The following is a 21279-nucleotide window of genomic DNA, read 5'->3' on the forward strand; positions in this document are numbered from 1 at the left end:
TGGTAATTTTACTATTTTTGGCACAATTCCCTTTCTTCTCATGCTTGAAGTCTGGATATTTACTGACAATTACACAATAACTCTTCAGATAAATCTGGACAACATTCTGGGCTTGGGCTGATAAGTGACAGGTAACATACATGTCATACAATTACCATTTTCATAAACAGAGAATTCAAGACAATTGCTGAATTCCCCAACTGTCTGGAATTATCAGTGGCCAGAAACTGAACTGGACTAGCCATATAAATACTGGGGCTACAAAAACAGGTCAGCAGATAGAAAAGAAGCCCGCCATAGTGAAAGTTGGGACCCCAGGTGGGGTTGCAAGCTCGCAGGCAGCAATGGCAACCAAGAGTTCCACCTACTTTTTCACATTCTTACAGGTCTCTCCCCACCATAGGTATTTTTGATAAAACCCCACGTCTTGAGTTTTGACTTAGCAACAATTTTAATTTGTCAAATGGAGTCAGAGTTGAGAAAAAAAAATTAAGGAACAACAGGCTAGTAGTTCTGGTGGTGAGCAACTCTCCCATTTCTCCAGTGCATGTCTACAATCTACAAGGTGTACTATAGCAATTTACCATGGCTATTTTGACAGCATCTTTGAAACTAGTGATCGCCACCAGCTAAAAGGACAAGGGCAACAGATGCAAAGGAGCATTGTCACCTGCAAGTTCCCCAAGCCACATGTCATCCTGACTTGGAAATATGCTATTATTCCCTCATTGGCGCTGATTAAAAATCTTGGAACTCCCTTCCTAACAGTATTGTGGGTGTATACCTACACACTTTGGACTGCAGCAGGTCAGAAAGGCAATTCAACACCACCTTCTCAAGGACAACTAGTCCTTGGACAATATATACAGGGCCAGGCAGCAACATCTATATCCCAAGAATGATAACAAAAAAGAAATCCAAGGGGATTAGATGAGGATCATTATTTTCAATTTATATAGACAGAGATTAGGATTATAGTAACAGGAATAGGACATTCATGCCCTCAAGCCTGCTCCACCATTCAATAAGATTATGGCTGATCTGTGCCTAACTCCACATGCCTGCCTTGGGCACATATCCTCTGATACCCCTGCTTAATAAAATCTAAATCTGAGATAGACAAATTTTAACTGAATTAGCATCAACCGCCATTTGAGGAAGAGAGTTCCAAACCTCCACAACTCTTTGCACGTAGAAGTGCTTTCTAAGATCTCTCCTGAATGGACTGGCCCTAATTCTTAGACCACATCCCCTGGTTCTAGAATCAGCAACCAGTGGAAATAGGTTATCTTTCCCTCCCCTATCTTTCCCTGAAATATTCTGAGGACCCTGATTAGATCACCCCTTAACCTTCTAAATTCTATAGAATAAGGGTCTAATTTGTCCAATCTCTCACCATAACCCCTGAAGTCCAGGTATCATCCTTGTAAACCTGCGTTGAACTCTCTCCAAGGCCAAAACATTCATCCTAAGGTGTGGTGCCCAGATCTGCTTACAGTACTCTAAGTGGAGTCTAACTAGAGTTTTGAATAAGAATAACATAACATTTGCATCCTCTTTTAGATACAAAGGCCAGCATTCCACTAGCCTTGTTGATTATCTTCTAGCTGGAACAGGCAAAGTTTTGTGAAATGTTTGTTTGTAATATGTGCATGTTTAAGGACAAGAGTTTACACTATAGTGGCACCAGGAAGAGCCAATGAAATTTTAATTTTAATTTTAATTTTGTCTTCAGGTTGTACTGGCAAAACAGTGGCATAAAAATGAGGTGCTTCGGGTATAAACCAGGTCAATTGATTTGCAAGCATATTGTGTATTTGGCCATATGGTCCATCGGCACTCAGCCAGCCAGTGCAAAGGTAGAAGCAGATTCAATCTCCCGCTGTTTCCTAGTAATCCTCATTAACCCTCTCAGTTACCTCTTCAAAGACTTCAGTAATGTGATTAGACATTATTACATTAAAATTTTAATGAAGTCCACAAGCTGTTTGTACTTTAATATTTCTACTAAACTAACCTACTAATGCTAAACAATTAATTTTTTTGATTCATTCGAGGAATGTTGGCATCAGTGGCTGGGCCAGTATTTAGTGCCCACCCCTAGTTGCCCTTGAGAAGGTGGTGGGCTACCTTCTTGAACCTCTCCAGTCCACATGCTATAGGTTGGTCCACAACGCCCTGAGGGAGGGAATATATGAGAAGTATCAAAATTGAACCTGCAGTAGAAGATATAAAGGAAATCTCTATCAATCCTATCTTAATTTGGTCCCAAATCATTTAATTAGAACAAAACAATGCAAAACATTAAATGTATCCCATCAGGAAACCCAGCATGTAAAAATTTTCAAAACTAAACTTTGCAGATGCTAGAAAAACAGAAAATGCTGAAAACACTCAGCAGGTTGGGTAGAATGTATGGCGTGTGAGCACAGATAATGTTCCGGGTCATAATCTTTCATCAGAACGGAACTTTTCTTATATAAAATTGTTGTTTTATTATATTCCATCATATCACACCATAATTTGTTCAATACAGCTTTTAAATGAAATTATTAGCATAAAGGTTTTAAATTCTTCATTCTTCATAAATTCTTCATTAAAACTCACTTAATATATGGAAGTGTACCTACCCGATATCTTCCCATTGACGCAACTGGTTTCCTTGGTGGTTGCGATTCTTCCAGACGACCATCAGGGAACGCGTGTTTGTAGAAACAGTTACCCCCAAAGGGACAAGTGCCACGTCCCTGATCAAAGTATCGACATGCCTTGTTGCTGCAGAGCAAACAAAAAAAAATTACTGAATACTGAAAACTCAAATGCCAGTAAAATAGATAAATTTTGCTATTAACAAGTGCATTTATAATGTAACATATTTAAGTGTGCAAGAAAGACAGAAAATACTTAGCAGATCTGTGAAGTATCTGTGGAAAGAGGAAGAGTTAACATTTCAAGTTCACGACCTTAAAGGTAATCAACCCTGAACTGTTTCTCTCTCATCACAAATATTGCCTGACCAACTATTTCCAGCATTCCTAGTTTTTAAATTCAGTTTCCAGCATCCACCGTATTCTGCTTTGTGATTCATGTTTAAATCCATATTTGCCAGTTATCTGTGACTACACTCCACTATACTCTTCCCTCCAGTTTAGTGCCAGATAATAACAGACTCCCAAATCAGACCAATGTTGATCTTCAGCCAATTAATTTAAAACGTGAGTGTACAGCTCAGGAAGAACTCCCGTGATGTACATCCAGTTGCAAAAATATACTGGGATATTAATCATAGGTGTGTGCCTACACTCGATCAGAACTGTAACAGGACTTAAGATTAAATAATGAATAGAATGGGCTTCTACAACAGGAAGAAGCTTGGAAATGTGACAAGAAACTAACCTGCTCAAAATTAATATTGCAAAATAGATAACTTTTCTGTGGTTTTACTTGATTTACTTTGTTAGGAGAGAAAAAGAGAGACTATTTTCTCAAAAAATTAAAGATTTTACAAAGTGTCCCAGACAATAATTTGCAACACAAGAGGAAAATGCACTGAACTTTCTGCAAAGAAATTCACACCACTGATTCATAGTGGGCAATGAATTGCATTAATCTCATGAATTACGTCCAACATAAACCATGTGTCTCTTTAACTCACCATACCCCAATGGAAAATGAAATAGGATTTCAAGTTTTCTGCATTTGCATTAATTCCAAATTATTGTAAACTTACACTGGAAATTTAAGCACAGCATAACTGAAAGTTACCACATGAAGTGCATTGTAATGAATTTTCTTTGTTTCTCCTTACTTATTAACATTTTTAAACATAATCCTAATGCATTGCACTTAATTTGCTGCATTAAAAAGGGTAAAGTTTCCACAATTGCATTTTCTTAAATATGCTTTGTTAATTCACATAAATGAATTTTTGATGGCTTCAAAATATAATTTTCAGATCAATAAAATAAAACGTGACTCAAAAGAAAATATTATTCCATACTTTTCTCAGGTATTGATTGCTATAGCTGATTTCAATTTTTTACATTAGGTTCTTCTGCACTTGCGTGTGCTTATCTGATGCTTAGAAGTTTCTGGTTTCAGTTACTATTATCAGTCTTGCTGATGAAATAGAAAATCAGATTGAGGAAATTCCTGCCAGGGTGCCAGGTACGTCAATATTAGCATTTAAAATTTTCAGCAAGATTAGGTGGGTTATACTGGGATGGGTCTGGGTGGGATGTCTGAGGATCAGTGTGGACTTGTTGGGCCGAAGGGCCTGTTTCCACAGTGCAGGGATTCGATGATTGTATGACGATCTGTGAAACTGCACACCCTCTAACTGCAACTCCATAAGGACTGGATTTGCTTCATTATCAATGCCCTGAACTTTTATTCTCTCTCTAAAAAGCCATTTTGAGGAAGTAAAGAAAGATTATAAATTTGCCCAAAAATGTCACAATATTGAAAATAGAGAAACTGAAAAAGCAAGATGTTAGTAGAGTCTAGAGAAGTGGATAATATTACCTCATTGCCTCTTTGTACTTCTTGATAAGTTTTTGTTTTTCTTCCTTGTCTTCTACCCAGTATTCACTTGGAATGACAAAATTTGATGTAATTCGACACTCAGGACAGGATCTGTAAAATAAAATTCAAGAACAATTAGTACAGACAAAGTCATCAAAATGGCTAGAAGTAATGAGTGGAGTGCCAGAGGGATCAGTGCTGAGGCTTCAACTGTTTACAAGCTATGTCAATGACTTGGATGAAAAGCCAAAACATATAGATGACACAAGGTGTAGGTAGGAAAGTAAGTTGTGAAAAGTACAAAGAATATGCAAAGGTATACCAGATAGAGTGCGTAGACAAAATATGGCATATAATACGAGAGATGCTAAAAGGCTGGGCGATTTGTTTATTGTTTTGGCAGTCATTAGCAACGTTGGTTGGGGCAGCATTCATCACCCAACCCTAGTCACCCTTAAGGTGGTGATGACTTGCCTTCATGAACCACTGCAGTCCGTACTGTAGACAGATCCACAATGCCCTTAGGGAGGGAATTCCAGGGTTTTGATCTGACACTGAAGGAATGGTGATATATTTCAGTCAGGATGGTGAGTGAATTAATGGGAAACTTGGTGGGGGTGGTTGGTGCTCCCATATATCTGCTGCCTTTGTTCTTCTAGATGGCAATCGTTGTGAATTTGGAAGATATTGTTTGAGAAACTTGGTGAATTTCTGCAATGCATACTGTAGATGGCACACAGATAGTTCATGGAAAGAATGAACATGGTGTCATTCAAGTGGGTTGCCTTGACCTGAATAGGTTGAGATGCATGTTCCCAGACGTGGGAACATTCCACCACATTGCTGACTTGTGCCTTGTAGATAGTGGACAGACTTTGAGGCGAGTTACTTGTTGCAGTATTCCTCATCTTTGACCTATTCTTGTAGCCACTGTATTTATGTAGCTAGTCTAGTTCAGTTTCTGGTCAACGGTAGCTCCCAGGATATTGATAGTCGAGGATTCAGTGATAGAAATGTCATTGAATGTCAAGAAGCAAAGGTTAGATTGTCCCTTGTTAGACATGGGTTTTGCCTTGCATTTGTGGGGCGTAAATATTACTTGCCACTTTTCAGCCTAAGCCTGATTATTGTCCAGGTCTTGCTGAAGTTGAACATGGACGTCTTCAGTATCTGAGGAGTTGTGAATGATGCTAAACATTGTGCATTTCCATTGCTGACCTTATGATGGAGGAAAGGGCATTGGTGAAGTAGCTGAAGATGGTTGGGCATAGTCCACTACTCTAGGCACTGATGTGAGATGTCCTAGAGTTGAAATGACTGTCCTGCAATGATCACCTTCCATTGCGCCTATCCTTGCGAGATCTCCTTGATTCCACACTGCATCTTTATGTCAAGGACAGTTAAACTCACCTCACCTCTATAATTTAGCTCTTTTGTTCATGTTTGAACCAAGGCTCTAATGAGGTCAAGAGCCAAACAGTCCTGGCAAAATCAGGCAGAGTGAGCAGGTGGTGCTTGATAGTCCTATGAGATGATGTTGTCTGATGGAACAATAATTGGTTGGGATAGATTTGTCCTACTTTTTGTGCACAGGACACACCTGGGTAATCTTCTACAGGGTCAGTGTCGTACCTGTACTGGAATAGCTTGTTAAGGGATACAGCATGTTCTGAAGCACAGGTCTTCAGTAGTATTGCAGGAATGTTGTCAAGGTCCATAGCCTTTGTACTACTCAGTGCCTCCAACCATTTCTTGATATCACATGGAATTAATTGAATTGGCTAAAGATTAGCATCCGAGATGTTGGGGAACTCTGGAAGAGGTCAAAATTTATTTCCAGAAGTAACCTAACCCTGCATTGTGTTGTTGATTGAAAAGAAACTTTGGAAAGTTACACAACACGCACTATCTTTCTGATGACCCTTGTATTTTCTTTTCTCCTCCTATCTTCCGAATCCGTGCAGGGTCTGCCCCATTTTAATAAAAATGCTTTTGTAAAAAAAAAGCTCTTTGACCATGCCCTAAAGATGGCAGACCCTGTATGGATTTGGAGGATAGGGGGAGCTGATGACCCGTGTACTGTGAAACTCTAATGTGAAATTGTGTTGAATAGGCCTCCTAACTTACCCTGAATGAATAGCGAATAGCATACTATGCAACAATGTAGCTACATACTGCAACATTTGTGTTCGGAGTGTTGCAAATGCTTGTGTTCAAGAAAGATGTATTTTTGTTGTAACAACTATTTAAAGTGAAATTTACCGTTTTGCATGTTAATTAATGATTTTTGTGAAACTAAAAGCTACAAAAGCAAACTTTGTTAGTAATTTCTCCATTTAGGGGTCATTCAGTATATTTGGTTACTTTGACTTGCAATATACCCATGGCGATCGCAACAATATTTAGTCATGGTTGGATAAAGTTTTACAAAGAGCTGCAGTCCTCATGTATCTCACTCAAGTACACAAAAATACAAAAAAGAAAAAAGCAATAGCCCATTAAGCCCACATAAATCAATACCGTTATCCACAACCTGAAACATAGCAACTACCTGGATATCTATATCCCTTTACTGATTTGTTCTTCAAAGTTGATAGTTTCTTCCTCAGCTACTAACTCCAATTAAAAAAACACTTTTGCTCATTTTTAGCAAGTGAAGCAGCCCGCTTCTATCTAAAGTATCCTATTCTTAATTTTATACACTATCACATCATCCAACAAAATAAAGTTCTAACTTTTCTAGGCTTTCCTCTTTATTTCTCTTTGTCAGGAAGTACCCCAGTGAATCTGAATTGTACCTGCTCCAAAACCTCAACTGCTTTCCAATGTCTGAAGCCTGTTACTACATTTATCTTTAAATATTTGTTCTTGGGATGTCGGCTATGGTAGCCAGGCCACCATTTATTACTCATTCTTAACTGTCTCTGGGACAGTGGTATGGAGCTGATTTCCCAAATTACTGCAGTCAGTGGTAGATACACCTGCACTGCTGTTTGGCCCCAGTGAGTTCCAGAATTTTGAGCCAGTGAATGTGAAGGACCCAGAGTATAGCTCAAATTTGGGATAGTTTGCAGGGGAACTTTCCACAATGATACACACTGTTGCCACTGTATGTGGATGGCAAAGAGAGTGAATTTAAGGTGGGTACCAACCAAACATGCTTTGTCGTGCACAGTGTCAAGCTTCTTGAATGTTGTTGGAAATGCACCCAACCAGGCAAGTGTGGAGTATCCCATCACACTCCTGACATGTGCCTTGCAAATGGTGCACAGGCACTGGGCAACAGAAAAAGTGAGCTACTCAGCTCAGAATTCTTAGCCTCTAACTTGCCACTGTATTCATATGGCTGGTCCAGTTCAATTTCTATTCAATGATAAGCCTGAGGATATTAATAGTGAGAGGCTTTAGAGCAGGTACTGGCATGATACATTAACAGTTAGTGATTAGAATGTCTCTCATTAGAGATGGTAATTGTCTGGCTTTTGGGTGGCACAAATGTTACACACCACATATCAATTGAAGTTGGAATTTTGTCCAGGTTGCGCCACATATGCACATAAATTGTTTCAGTATCTTGGCTGTTGGCTAATGTTGTTCAATTGTTATCTAACGGTCTGCTTCTGACTTTACAATCGAAGGAAGGTCATTATGAAGCAGCTGAAGATTATTTAGACCAAAACTGTAATGAGATCAGCAGGGCCCTCTTGTGGCATGGTGGTAGTGTCTCTACATCCAGACTGAGAGGACCAGCTTCAAAGCCTGCCTGCTCAGAGATATGTAACAATATCTCTGAACAGGTTGATTAGAACAATAGGTTAAATAAAAAAAAGTGAGATCAACAGCTAAGCGGCCCTGGCAGAATCAAAACCGAGGTCAGCGAGCTGTTTATACTCAGGCAGGGAGGATCTTGCAGCTGCTCCTGGGATTGCAGGCTTAGTTAAAGATCTAAATTTTTTTTTTTTTAAAAACAGTTATTACAGTCATTATATTTTACTAATAAAATTTTTATTCATTGTTTCATTAACATTCAAAAAACAAAAACATTGTTTTTTTTAAACAAACTCTTTTAAATTAGATTTTAAGGATCTACAGTGAACAGTGGGCTTTTTTATTCTAAATTCAGAAATTAAAAAAGTGTCTGTATGTGTTTTAGAGGTTTTTTCATATTGCAAAGGTTTTTAAGAGTTTTTTTTTTTACAATGCCAAGGTGTTTTTTTGAAAAACCGAACAGTTTATTTTAAATAAGGAGTTCTGTTTTCATTTTGGGAAGCCCTACACATGGTCGGCTCTTGAGAAGATTTTCTTTTTCCCCTTTGAGGAATTTATTGAAGAGGAGTTTTTTTTAAAATTCAGTTAATCAGCTAAATGTGGATTCTATTTAAATTTTATTAGTTTGATATATATATTTTTAATTTTTTCCGTTTTAATATTATTTTCTGTAGCTAATAAAAGGTAGTTTATTTTATATATATAAGGTGCTATTGAAACTTTTTTTTAAGGCTTAATGTTATCAAGGGCATATATGAGGTACAGAATGAGATGGCTAGTTGACTTAGAAAAGTTACTGCACACCAGGATCAATCAGATAGATTGTGGCTATCGAGAAAGGTAGGAAGGTAGTTCAAAAGTCTCCAGTGGCTATTCCTGTATCAAATAGATATTCAGTTTTTGGAACTGAAGAAGTGGATAGTCTTTGAGCAAAATGGAAGGGCGAGTCAGTTATTGACACTTGGAATGATTTTTATTTTAGGCAGCGTTTGACAAGATTTAACAGAATTATTGTTTTAGGGATCTCTCCTGTCAGGCGCATAGAAGAGAGATTCTGTGGTAGTGAGCACAAATTTAGAATGGCTTGTTGCTTTCCTCGTGCTAGGATTAAGGATGCCTCTAAATGTTTCAAGCATATTGTTAAAGGTGATTTTGAGAAGCTAGAAATTATTGTACACATTGATAGGAATGACATTTTTAGGGAAAAGATTAAAGCAGTACAAAGTATTTTAAGATAACAAGGTGCAGAGCTGGATAAACACAGCAGGCCAAGCAGCATCAGAGGAGCAGGAAAGCTGATGTTTCGGGCCTAGACTCTTGGGTCTGCTTGGCCTGCTGTGTTCATCCAGCTCTACACCTTGTTATTTCAGATTCTCCAGCATCTGCAGTTCCTGCTATCTGAAAGTATATTTAAGATGTTAGGTAGAAAACTAAAAATAGAACCTTGAAAGTAGTAATTTCTAGCTTAGTCCCAATGCCAAACTCAAACAAACAAAGAAACAAAAGGTTAAAGGAGATAAATCAATGGCAGAAGAGCTGGTATATTGTTCAGGGATTTGGGTTTTTGGACAATTGGAATGCCTTTTGGGATAGAAAAGACCTGTTCAAAAACAGGGTCTAACCTACGCTGGAAAGGGACCAATATCTTAGCAGGGAGATTTGCTCGTTCCATTAAGGGAGACTTTATACTGGTAGAGAAGGGGAGTGCAGGAATTCTAAGTAGCAGTGTAAACAGAAGGACTGATGGGTAAGGTTCTGAATGTGAGGAGAGCACGTCAATTAGAAAAGAAAGACTAGAAAGTGAGAATATGCAGTAACTCTGAAGAACTAAATTGCATTTATTTCAATGCAAGGGGTCTTACAGGTAAGGCTAATGAACTCAGAGCATGTTTAAGAACATGGGATTGGGATGTCATAGCTGTCACAGAAACTTGGCTGAGAGATGGATAAGACTGGCAGCTCAATATTCCAAGTTTCAGATGCTATAGGAAGGATAGAAAAGGAGGCAAGAAGGAAGAGGGGTGGTGTGTTTCATTAAGGAATACTGCTGTAATTAGGGAAGATATTTCTGAAATGTCATTCAGCAAAAAAAAAAGGTAAAAATTATAAATAAGAAAGGCAAGATCACTTTGATGGTATTGTACTATAGGCCCCCCTATCGTCAGAGGGAAATCACAGACGTATGCAAGCATAGTAAGGTTGTAATAATTGGCGATTTTAATTTTCCAAACATTGACTGGGGCTACCATAGTGTTAAAGGTTTGGATGGTGAAGAATTGGTCAAATGTGTTCAAGAAAATTTTCTTTATCAATATGTGGATGCTCCTACTAAAAAAGGAACAAAACTAGACCTTCTTTTGGGCAACAAAGCAGGGCAGGTGACTGAAGTAAAAGTAGGGGAACACAGTGTAGCAATCATAATCATATTAGTTCCAAAATGGTTATGGAAAAGGATAAGCCTTCCATGAAAGTTAAGGTTTTTAATTAGAGAAAGGCAAATTTTAATGCTATGAGACAAGAACTTTCAAAAGTTGATTGGAGTAAACTGTTCACAGGTAAAAGGAAGTTTGACCAGTGGGAGGTGTTCAAGAGTGTGATGACGAAAGTTCAGAGGCATTTTGTTCCTGTTAAAGTGAAGGGTAACGCTGGTTTTGAGTTGCAAGATCTGTTCGAAATCTATACCATTTAACATGGTGGCAGTGCCATTTAACATTGATGATATCATCAATGTGAAAATGGGATTCCATTTCCACAGGGACCATGCAGTGGTAACCCCTGTTGACAATCATAAAAGGGCACATTTACAACAAGTAGTTTGGGGAAGATGAGGTTAAATAGATTCTTCCTTCTTGCTGTTTCCCCCAGTAGACCTAGTCTAACAGCTATGTCCTTTAGAACCTGGCCAACTCAGGTAGTAGTTGTGCAACGGAGCCACTCGTGGTGATGGACATTGAAGTCCACCACCCAGAATACATTCAATGTCCTTGCCATCCTCATTGCTTCTTCCAAGTTACGTTCAACATGGAAGAGTACTGATTCATTCACTGAGGGACAGGGAATATAGATGATAAAAGGAAGTGGTTTCCTTCCTCCTTTCTAACCTGACGCAGTGAGATTTCACTGGATTCGGTAGCAATGCTGAGGACTCCCAGGTCAGCTCTGTACCACTTGCATACCACTGTGTTGCCATCGCTAGTCAGTTTGTCCTGCAAGTGGTTAGGACACACTCGGATGATGATGGTGGTGTCTGGAACATTGTATGGTATGATTTTGTTCTGTATGACTATAATCACCTAACTGACTAAATGCATCGTATTTTTGCAGTAAATCACTTGGAAATTACAGCAAGCATACAGTTAGCAGTGTTGCTGGTAAGCAATGCTTAAAAGTAAAGATAAAACTTTGTATTAAAAATCAGATCTTCTCCGCAGAAAATGCAAATTTAGGTCTTTTAAATTAGATAATAAGGTTATAACATGAACTTTAATAAATAAATTAATTAGATATTCTCCAGACATGATCTTATCTTTTAAAAAAAAAAAGGTGCTATGGCAAGACTGATTGGCATGAGGGAATTGAACACCAACCAAAAAGATGATTCAACTTTGTCAGGCAAAATATAAAAGGGCAGAGTTCTACACAGACTAATCAAGTAGATTGGTATGATCTAGTTCATATGACTTCCACAAACAAATTGGTTATGTAAATGCAGCAATGAGACAGATATTCTGTTGTGACTTGTTATGCCGTCAAAATTAGAACACAGCACAAACACACTAGACATCGAACTGCTACATTATCACCAGAACAGATTGACTGATGTCCTCTGTCCCAACCATGTACAGCATTTAATTGCTGTAAGTAATTATGGAATCCTACTTACTTTTGAAGGAAGAGTTTGGTAGTAAAAAAAAATCTCAATATTCTTACCTAAAAGACGAAGTTTTGGAAACTGACTTGATTTATTAGGTACATACTAAATTAATTAAGTTGGGGCAACCAAAGTGCTGAGTGTCTAACCATACAGTCAACAGAGAGAAAAACACAAATGCTATCAGCTTTAAGAAAATGCTAAGAAACTGTTGGGCTCTATACAAAATAGATTCAAGGCCTCTGTAACTAAAGATGCATTTTCAAAAGATTTTCAGATGCCTTTCATGAATCTTGGCATTATGACATATTCACTAAAAAGGTACATATAATAATCTACAATCTATACTGATATGAAAACTTTCAAAACATTGCCACCGATCTCACTTCAGTAACTACTGTAATTTGGCTTACGCAGTCATGTTTAATATAGCAGAGAATACAGTTATTATTCTGGCACTGAGAGACAAATTGTTTCATTTAACATTTGCTTAAAGAAAAGGAAGTTCTCTGGACTTCCATACTAATCAAAAATTACCTTAGTAGAGCAAAATAGTTTTCTAATAAATTAAACCCTGAAAGAAGAAGAACAAGGATGTATTTTATGGGTTATTAACCACAAAATCAATCTACATTTCTAGAAATCTACAGCCAAAATACTTACTTTACAATCTTATTCTCAAACTGTTTAGCACTCCTCCACTTTCGAATGCAATTGAGGCAGTAGGTATGACTACAATTGGACAGGATTCCAAATCGTCGCTCACTTGCATTTGTTTTCTCGTAGATTACTTCCATACAGATGCCGCATATAATATCCTTACTACGTTGAATGGCAAACGATAGCTCCATGTCTTTTTCATGAGCCTCAATGCAAGCCTATGATAAAGAACACACACATCAAAAGGACTTACTAACATTGCAATTTAATGAGTCAAGTTGGATTTGCCAAGTTAATATTGTTCAAACTGTAGTGTAAACCACCTGTTAAAGCAAACCATTAGAAATATTGTCTGCAAAAAAATGAATTAACTGAAACCATAAGTAATCATATTTACATAATCCCATTGCATTATTCATACACCAACTCTTGGACAAGTTGACCACAGCAAGTGTTGTACCACATGTGGAGCTTCAATTTATTCAACAAGTTTAAAGCAAGTCACCTTTCTTAGGCTTACAAACAAGCTCCTTCCTTTTTTTTAGTATTATTAATCAGTTACTTTAAGTCAAAAAAAATGTTGCTTGACCAAAGATAGTCTAACAAGACTATCTGTACTGGACAAAGCTTCAGACTGCTTGGCATAATCAGACTACAGAGAGATTTAGTTTGTTCAGCCCATGTACTCTGTACATTGCCCCAGATTCACCAGGGACATATTCATCATCAATGTCAGAGATAAGAGATTAAGTGTATACATAGGATTTCCTACCCACTACCTGAACAGTCAACTGAGAATGCGAGACTACATCCCTACCAATACCGGCTACACTGCAGCTTCATTGATACATGGATAGAAGCCCAGAAAAATAAGAAACAATAGTACCAGACATGGATGTCTGACACCACTGAAGCTCTGGCAGATGCAGATGCATTCCTAAGACTATTTCATCCGTCAAAAAATTTTAATGAAACAAAGTGCTTTCCAAGCGGAAAACAGGCAAAAAACAAGCAAACAAAAACTGTTTACAAGGTCTACCGCATCAATTCTTTAGAAAGGCTGTTGCACCAGAAAGGTCGTTCTAGTGCCTTAGAAATAAAAGCGATTACAAATAAAGATATTCGTGACTATTCCTTCCATTGGTTCATGTAATTTATGGAACATAAAGGTGAAAAATGCTACATAATCTAAAATAATGCTGTTTCTCTTGCAAGCCTTTCTGAAACATTATTATATTTAGAGGCGATAGTAATGATATCTGATCAGCTGCCTTGCACAAAGTTGCAGAACTTCCTAAAAATGTAACAATTCAGAGCTACAAGTCTGCGCAGCACAGGTACTTTTCATGAATTAAGACCGGGGATGGGTGCTTGCCCCTTGGAGAGAAAAATTACAGGCCTGCATGATAGAAGGCTTGAGTTCAATTGCAGATTTCTGGATTTCATGACTAGTTTTTTTGTAATTATGAAAGAAATACTGAAGTTCAAGGAAAATCAAAAATTCAAAATACTACATTGACTAATGTTACCATTAAGTACTGAACATGGATAAGTAGAACTGTGAAAATAATGGCTAAAGAACAAATTGTACACATCTCAAAAGCTGACATCTTGTATGGAAGTCACTTTACCTACCAATTACAATTTAAACCAAAATAACTTAAGGCTGATATTGATCAAGTAGACAAAATTTCTCTTAATACTGCTTTACCATCATCATAACAACCCAAATGTTTTGAGTACAATGTAATAAACTTCTTTGCAGTTGAGTTACTTGCCTTTATGTGGTCTGATCTCTGAGAGGCATCAATTGGATGAAGAACCTGCAAGCCACACATATCGCACACATCTCCATGGAGGTAGACACAGTTAACACCATATCGACATTCTCCTAAGGCGGCATACGGACACATCTGCTTCTTCACATCTTCACCAGTTTGTGGGCCCTCAAAGTTTTGTTCTATTATTAGACCTTCATTTCTTGTTTCAGGATAAGTTGAGATAGCTGTAACAAGAATTTTTAAATTGTCCCATAACTAATTACCAACATGATTCTATATTTATATGTCAAAAATATAAGGTTAAAATTTGATCACTATCCAGATTACATTATGAGTGAGTACAAACCAAAATGCAGCACTATTTATTTTTTATTCTGAAATTTCACCCTTAAGTTCAGTAAATGTTATTTACAGTTTCTAGTAATCAAAGACTTCGATGAAAAAGAAACCTACATGAGACTGTCACATTAGATCATCTGCGTCAGGTGACTTGTGCAGTATATGCACCATCAAGCGACCCTCATTACCAAGAATCAGTGTATTACCAACCCGCTGCTCATTACTCATGCACACCAATACAATCTTGGCAAGAAACAATGGACGCACGGCAAAAGTTGCTTGAGTAAATCTTCTGATAAAAAGACCAAGAATGGTCTCTTGGCAATTGGCCATTTACATTGAAAGGTTGATTTTCAGTTCCCCTAAATGAAAATGTTTTATTAATAGTAGTTACAGGATGGATTGAGTCAATGAACACTCTAGATTCTAGGTAGGCCCTTACTCCTATTGTAATTATATATCTTTTTTTCCCCTCTGTATGAAGAGGCTGGTGGCCTAAAGCAGTGGTTTATCAATGCTGTCTTTCACATTCCTCTGCTCACCACCATGGGAAGCTTTTAGTGAAGGCTAGGAACTTTCTAAAGGGAATAAGGTTAAGAGGGCAACTCACTTTATGCTACTCACAACACTCTTGGGCAGTTAATGATTGGCACTGAAGTAAACCAGATAAGATAGAAAGATTTTCTTGCATTGTTCTTACATTTTGAGGGAGCAGAGAAAGGGGACCACAAGGAAGATGGGATTATTATCCTTGAAATTTCTACAAATCATCTTACACAAAAGAAAATCAGTAATCTAAGAAGAGGATATTACAAGTAATGCTATTGTTTTCAATCTGTGTCAGAAATGTTTGAAAATGATTTTTAATAAGCTATTAAGTATAGACATTAGTCCCATGTATACAACTGCATTGTATAAGCTTGTCTCTGTGCCAACCTAAATGTTCTGTAGCACTAAACCAATGAATTGATGTATTTCTAATCACTAATTACCAAAATACATGTAGAATTAGTATAGACCATATAAAAAGGTGACAATTCAGTCACATCCGATATTGCACAAGTCAGTTATGTTTCTCTCAAATCCTATATGTATAGTACACAGGCAAAAAGACAAGAATTCAGTCACATTTGGCGTGTATATTACTCCTGCCCACATGTACCAGGACCGAAAATTTCAATCACAACTAGCCAGAGGTGAGTTACTTGTATTTCAGCCTGAGAAAACTGACAGGTAACTCACTAATCCCTCATCTTCAATCCTTTATAATTTCTTATTGGTTCAGGTCCTAAATGGCCTGTTGCAGCTCCTTCTGCCACCCAGACTAGTTCCTCATCTATACCAATAGGATGGAATATTTTCTTTGAATTCACTTCCTCGGTTTAAAGTTCAAGCAGACAGGTTTGCGAGGTTTCAAAGTAAAGGGTATTATATCAATAATTGGAAAGCAACTTCCAAATATCTCTTCCAGAATGGATGATTGCTACAAAATAAGTCTGCTGTACATTCACCATAGCAGAAAGGCAAGTAGTGAACAGTAGAACAAAGTGCACTGGTAATGGACATGCTAATTTACAATTTACATGACATCACAAAATGTTGTACAGTGTAAGTTGTACAGTGGCCAAATGTTATATGTACCAGTTTTGACTTTTACAAGTTTGTAATCAACTGGTGTTATTGTCCTTCATTTCCATCGCGCACACGTCAGCAATTCTCCACATCGAAGAATTTGCAAGAAAACGATTCAAGGTCTATGCAAAGCTTCCTAGGTCTCTGCTGCCTGGGCCTTTTAGACTTTCAATTAATGTCCATACAAGCAATATAGATCACACATTATTGATAATATTTTTTCATATGAAAATCAAAAGTCTCAGATTTTATTTCTAAAACCTTAGGAAAAAACATCTAACTGTATTAAGTTAACCTTTTTATAGAAGTATCCAATTTATGAATCATAATTTCAGAAGCTAGTTTACAATCTAAGGAAAATAGAAACCTGCCATGTTATTGTCAAAAGTGGACTTCAATACCCCTCCAAGTCATTCTGTCTCTATGTTTATTGTTGGTTTATAACTAACATTTTGGTCCTATCCAAGATGCTGAGAGTTTAGATTTCAATATCTACAAAAAGGCTAAAGATACATCATCCTTATCAAAGAAAGCCTGAGCTGAATACAACCCAATCATTAATGAATGCTTTTGGATACAGGATAATAAAATTCTCTCAAGACTTATGAATTCCAAACTTTCCTACCAATATTCATAATGTAAAGTCACTATATTGTGAAAGCCAACATTCTGTGGTTTACAAAGCAAAATTAATATAATATGAGGAGCTGGAGGTATTGTAACATTGACCAGTGAATGTGATCAGCACAGAGTAAGTTAATATGTACTTTCCAGTTAAACAATGACAGTCTTTGAAAAGGTTTAAATTTTAATCATGAAAGGTAAACCTTACTGTATATTTGGAGTATCATTTCTTACCTCACATGGCCCACATATTAGCTGCAAATACACCATCTACGTTTGAGGAATAATGAGCAGTTGAATGGTTCCTCCAAAGAGCACTGCCGTCTGTGACTGGACATCAAGTTGGGGAATTCTTTGGGCAATCACATCCACTAATCACTATGAAGTCCTGTATAGCTGCTCCAGGGTCATTTTATTCTTACTTAAACAGATATCTGCTGAGGTAATATAACAGTGTGGCTAAAGCTACGCTCTAATTCTGCTACAGTAACTGAAAATACTTTGCAGGGAATGTCAGCAACAGGAAAAGCAATTTTAAAATTAATATATGTAGTGTTGATTGGGTGGCAATTATGACCAGAACAAATGAAAGTGACTGTGTTTAATATTACCATGTATTTTTCTTTTGAAAACTCAAGATACATCGCAGTTTTCCACAGCCTTACACAGGGGTTAATGAATTACAAAACATAGTTGACAGTTAACTTATCGGAGGCCTGAAAGAACTCATGAAACACATTCACTCTGCATTCTCTGAAAAGAATAGTGCAATACTTATCCTAAACAATAAAGGAATTTAATTGAATAAAAGAATGTATACATAATTCACACTGACTATTCATATTGGGTTAACAAAATAATTTATCTACACAGTTGATTCTAATTTCTTTCCACTGAACACCTAACCTACTTTGGTCCAATCAGCAAACTTCATACAACTGCTGTATACCGATTTTTTAACTGCACTGTGTGGACAGCACGGTATCAAAAATTCTGGTAAAATTCTCCTCTTTCTATTAAGAAGCTGCTCTAACTTCCAACTGACAATGTCATTAAAAGAAATGACAGTCAGACTTAACACTTGATTGCAGCCAATTCATAAACATCTACTCAGTAAATCAGCATAAAAAAAGAAAACTACAGTAGGAAAAAAAAGTTATCACCCAGACTTTTCAGTGTTAACAATGGCAAAACCGTAGGCCTTTGCCAGTGTTCTGCCGAAATTAAGAGCAATTTCAGAGTTCCACACATGCACAGAATAATGTGGCAGTCCAGAAATAGCTGTCTGTGATTCTACATTCCTCTAAAGGGCTGCTCTGTTGGTATTGAAAACAAGAGGAAATTTCCTAACAGTCTCATTGTTAAACCTCAAAGTCACATCACTGAGTAACTGGCAAACTAATTTCACAACTACTGGTAATACCGTCACTAGCTCTGAAAATTAATTTTATATTTGTGATGTCCAATTTTTCCATGAAATATTCCACATTGTGAACAATATTTTAAAACATTTCATGGCATTTTTGCTTTTATTTTAAAATTAATTTACCTCTGCATCTGAAAATTTAGAAGTGCTGGTTATTATTTTTAACTTCATTTGCTCTATTTAAGCACGTGAAGGTATCCTATTGACTTGGTGACAGCTTTAAATTACAATCATGAAAGTGAAGGAAGAAAACCATGTCACACAGATCATTAGGATCTTTGTGGGACCTTTACTAAAGTTAGTGGCAAGTGCAATTGCTTCACTGCTGACTGCAAAATACAGCTTATATTTCAGTGAGTTCCGACAATTCCCACATTACGTGCTGGATGTGCACTCAATGATGGGAGTTACAAAAATACCCAGCTTATTTCATGAGTACAGTATGAAACTAAAGCTTCCTCGCAAAAGCAATTTCACTTACATCTAAATATCTGTGATTTTCATATATTCATAGCTTCATCAGTTGTTTGCGACCAGATTGCATGTTCCTTTGCACGCAAAGGACAAGGAAACTCCAAGAATGTTATTATGTACAGTGCTGTTCAACTACAGTTTATCAGTTCTCTTAAAATCAAGAAAATTGGTTAAAAGCATAAAACAAGAAGTATTACTCCAGTTTGCCATTACCTTAACCAAAAGAAAAACCCATCTCTGACCACTTCCATGTACTCTCACCTTCTGATTCTCCTTCCTTCTGCATCACCTTAAATAAACTCTTGCCACCCACTTACAACTGATTTTTAAACTCACAGCTATCAAGCCATTGGTCAGTCATTTCCCAACCCTTCTAAATCTGTCATTTATTCAGGCACTCACTCAAAATTTGATACCTTTTAGTTCAGTAAAATTGTACTTATGCTCTCCCAAACTGCCACTTCCTCAACCTCAATTAAAATCCAAAGAAATCAGATTTGAACATAACTGGCACAGCAGTTTCAGTCATTCATTTTCAAACTGTTGCACAAATCAAGCTTCATCTGGCCCCACCTTCCTCTGTCTAATCACACTGAAGCAGGTCATTCAGCCCATGGAGTCCACACTAACCCTTCAAAGAGCACCCATCCCCACTCCCACTCCATCCCTGTAACCCTGCATTTCCCATGGCTAATCCACCTAGCCTGCATATCCCTGGGACATACAGGTAATTTAGCATGACCAATTCACCTAACCTGCACATCTCTGGACTGTGGGAGGAAACCCATGCAGACTGAGGGAGAATATGCAAACTGCACACAAACAGTTACCCAGGGCTGGAATCCAACCCGGGACCCTGGCACTGTCAGACAGCAGTGTCAATCACTATTCATCTGCTCACTATTTCATTACCATTCTGAATCCACTACTGTTTCTTCAAACCTCGGTCCTGACCTCAAGCAAATGCAAGGAACTCAGTTTTATTGGGGGAAAAGAGAGCATTTACTTAACTGCATCCTTGTTTGCACCATCAACTCAAAACATCCCTCCCAAGGTTGCCTTTATTCAGGTTCTGAGCCTGTGTCTTCTCTTAACTTTTTCAATTGTAACCTCTCCAAGTTCATCTTATTCAAACCAGTCTTTTCTCTCAATATTCCCATTAAACCGTTGACTAACTGGTTTCCCTTGCTGGTCTACATGTTAGTTGACATCATAAACAGTGAATGTCACAAGACATAGGAGCAGAAGTAGGTCATTCAACACATTAAGTCTACTCCATCGTCTAATGGGATCATGGCCGATCTGATACTCCTGAACTCCAACTTCCTACCTTTTCCCTATAATCCTTGATTCCCTTATGGATTAAAAGTCTCTATCTCAGTGCTGAATATACTTAATGACAGTCCTCTACGTAAAGAGTACCACAGATTCACTAACCACTGTCTTAATTGTGTGATCCCCATTATTCTAAGATTATGCCCTCTAGCTCTAGACTCTTGGAGAAGGGCAAACAAACTCTCTGCATCCACACTGTCAAGTCCCCCAAAAAATCCAGGTTTCAAGAATATTAGCTTTAATTCTTCTAAATTCCAATGCATACAGGGCAACCTCCTCAACCTCTCCTAAGATTGTCACTCCAGATCCAGAATCAGCCTAGTAAATATTCACTAGTGACCAACATCAGTATATCTTTCCTTAAATAATGGACCAAAACTGTTCACAGTATTCTAGCTGTGGTCTGACTGGTGCCTTAAAATAAAAGCCATTTGCCTTCCCCTTTGCCCATTGAACCTGGATGATGGTTTTTTTTTTAAAAGATTCATGCACAAGGACTCCCAAATCCTTCTGTTCTGCAGTTTTTCTCCATTTAAATAACATTCAGCTTCTCTACATTTCCTGCCCCTTTTTTTGGGGAAATTTCCTGCTCCCTTTTTAAAACTGCCATTACGATACATCAACTCAAGACAATCATATTCACTCTGTCTTTGAAAGCCACTGACAAATCTACGGCCTCCCATTTTGCTCCAAAGCCATTAAATTTCTTTCCCGCAAGACTTAACACACCTATCCCACAGCTTTATGTTGGAACCTTTTCGATGAGATTCCTGCTCCATCATGTCCTGGCTGATCTCTATTGTGAACATATTTATGTTTTATCTCCATATCCCTTAATCCCAAAA

At 37.5% G+C, this 21279-nt stretch overlaps 1 protein-coding gene across 1 annotated transcript in view; it reads right to left on the reverse strand.

The window, feature by feature from the left end:
* mkrn1 (makorin, ring finger protein, 1) overlaps window positions 1-21279 on the reverse strand; it is a 62835-nt gene that overhangs the window by 2346 nt on the left and 39210 nt on the right. Inside the window, exons 4-7 of the mRNA XM_048607484.1 lie at window positions 14602-14828; window positions 12827-13041; window positions 4525-4635; window positions 2631-2775 (exon numbers count right to left, since the gene is read on the reverse strand). Coding sequence (XP_048463441.1) covers window positions 2631-2775; window positions 4525-4635; window positions 12827-13041; window positions 14602-14828 — 698 coding nt within the window. The remainder of the gene's footprint in view (window positions 1-2630; window positions 2776-4524; window positions 4636-12826; window positions 13042-14601; window positions 14829-21279) is intronic.

Source organism: Rhincodon typus, chromosome 18 (genome assembly GCF_021869965.1).
Source record: "Rhincodon typus isolate 14 chromosome 18, sRhiTyp1.1, whole genome shotgun sequence".
Taxonomy (NCBI): domain Eukaryota; kingdom Metazoa; phylum Chordata; class Chondrichthyes; order Orectolobiformes; family Rhincodontidae; genus Rhincodon; species Rhincodon typus.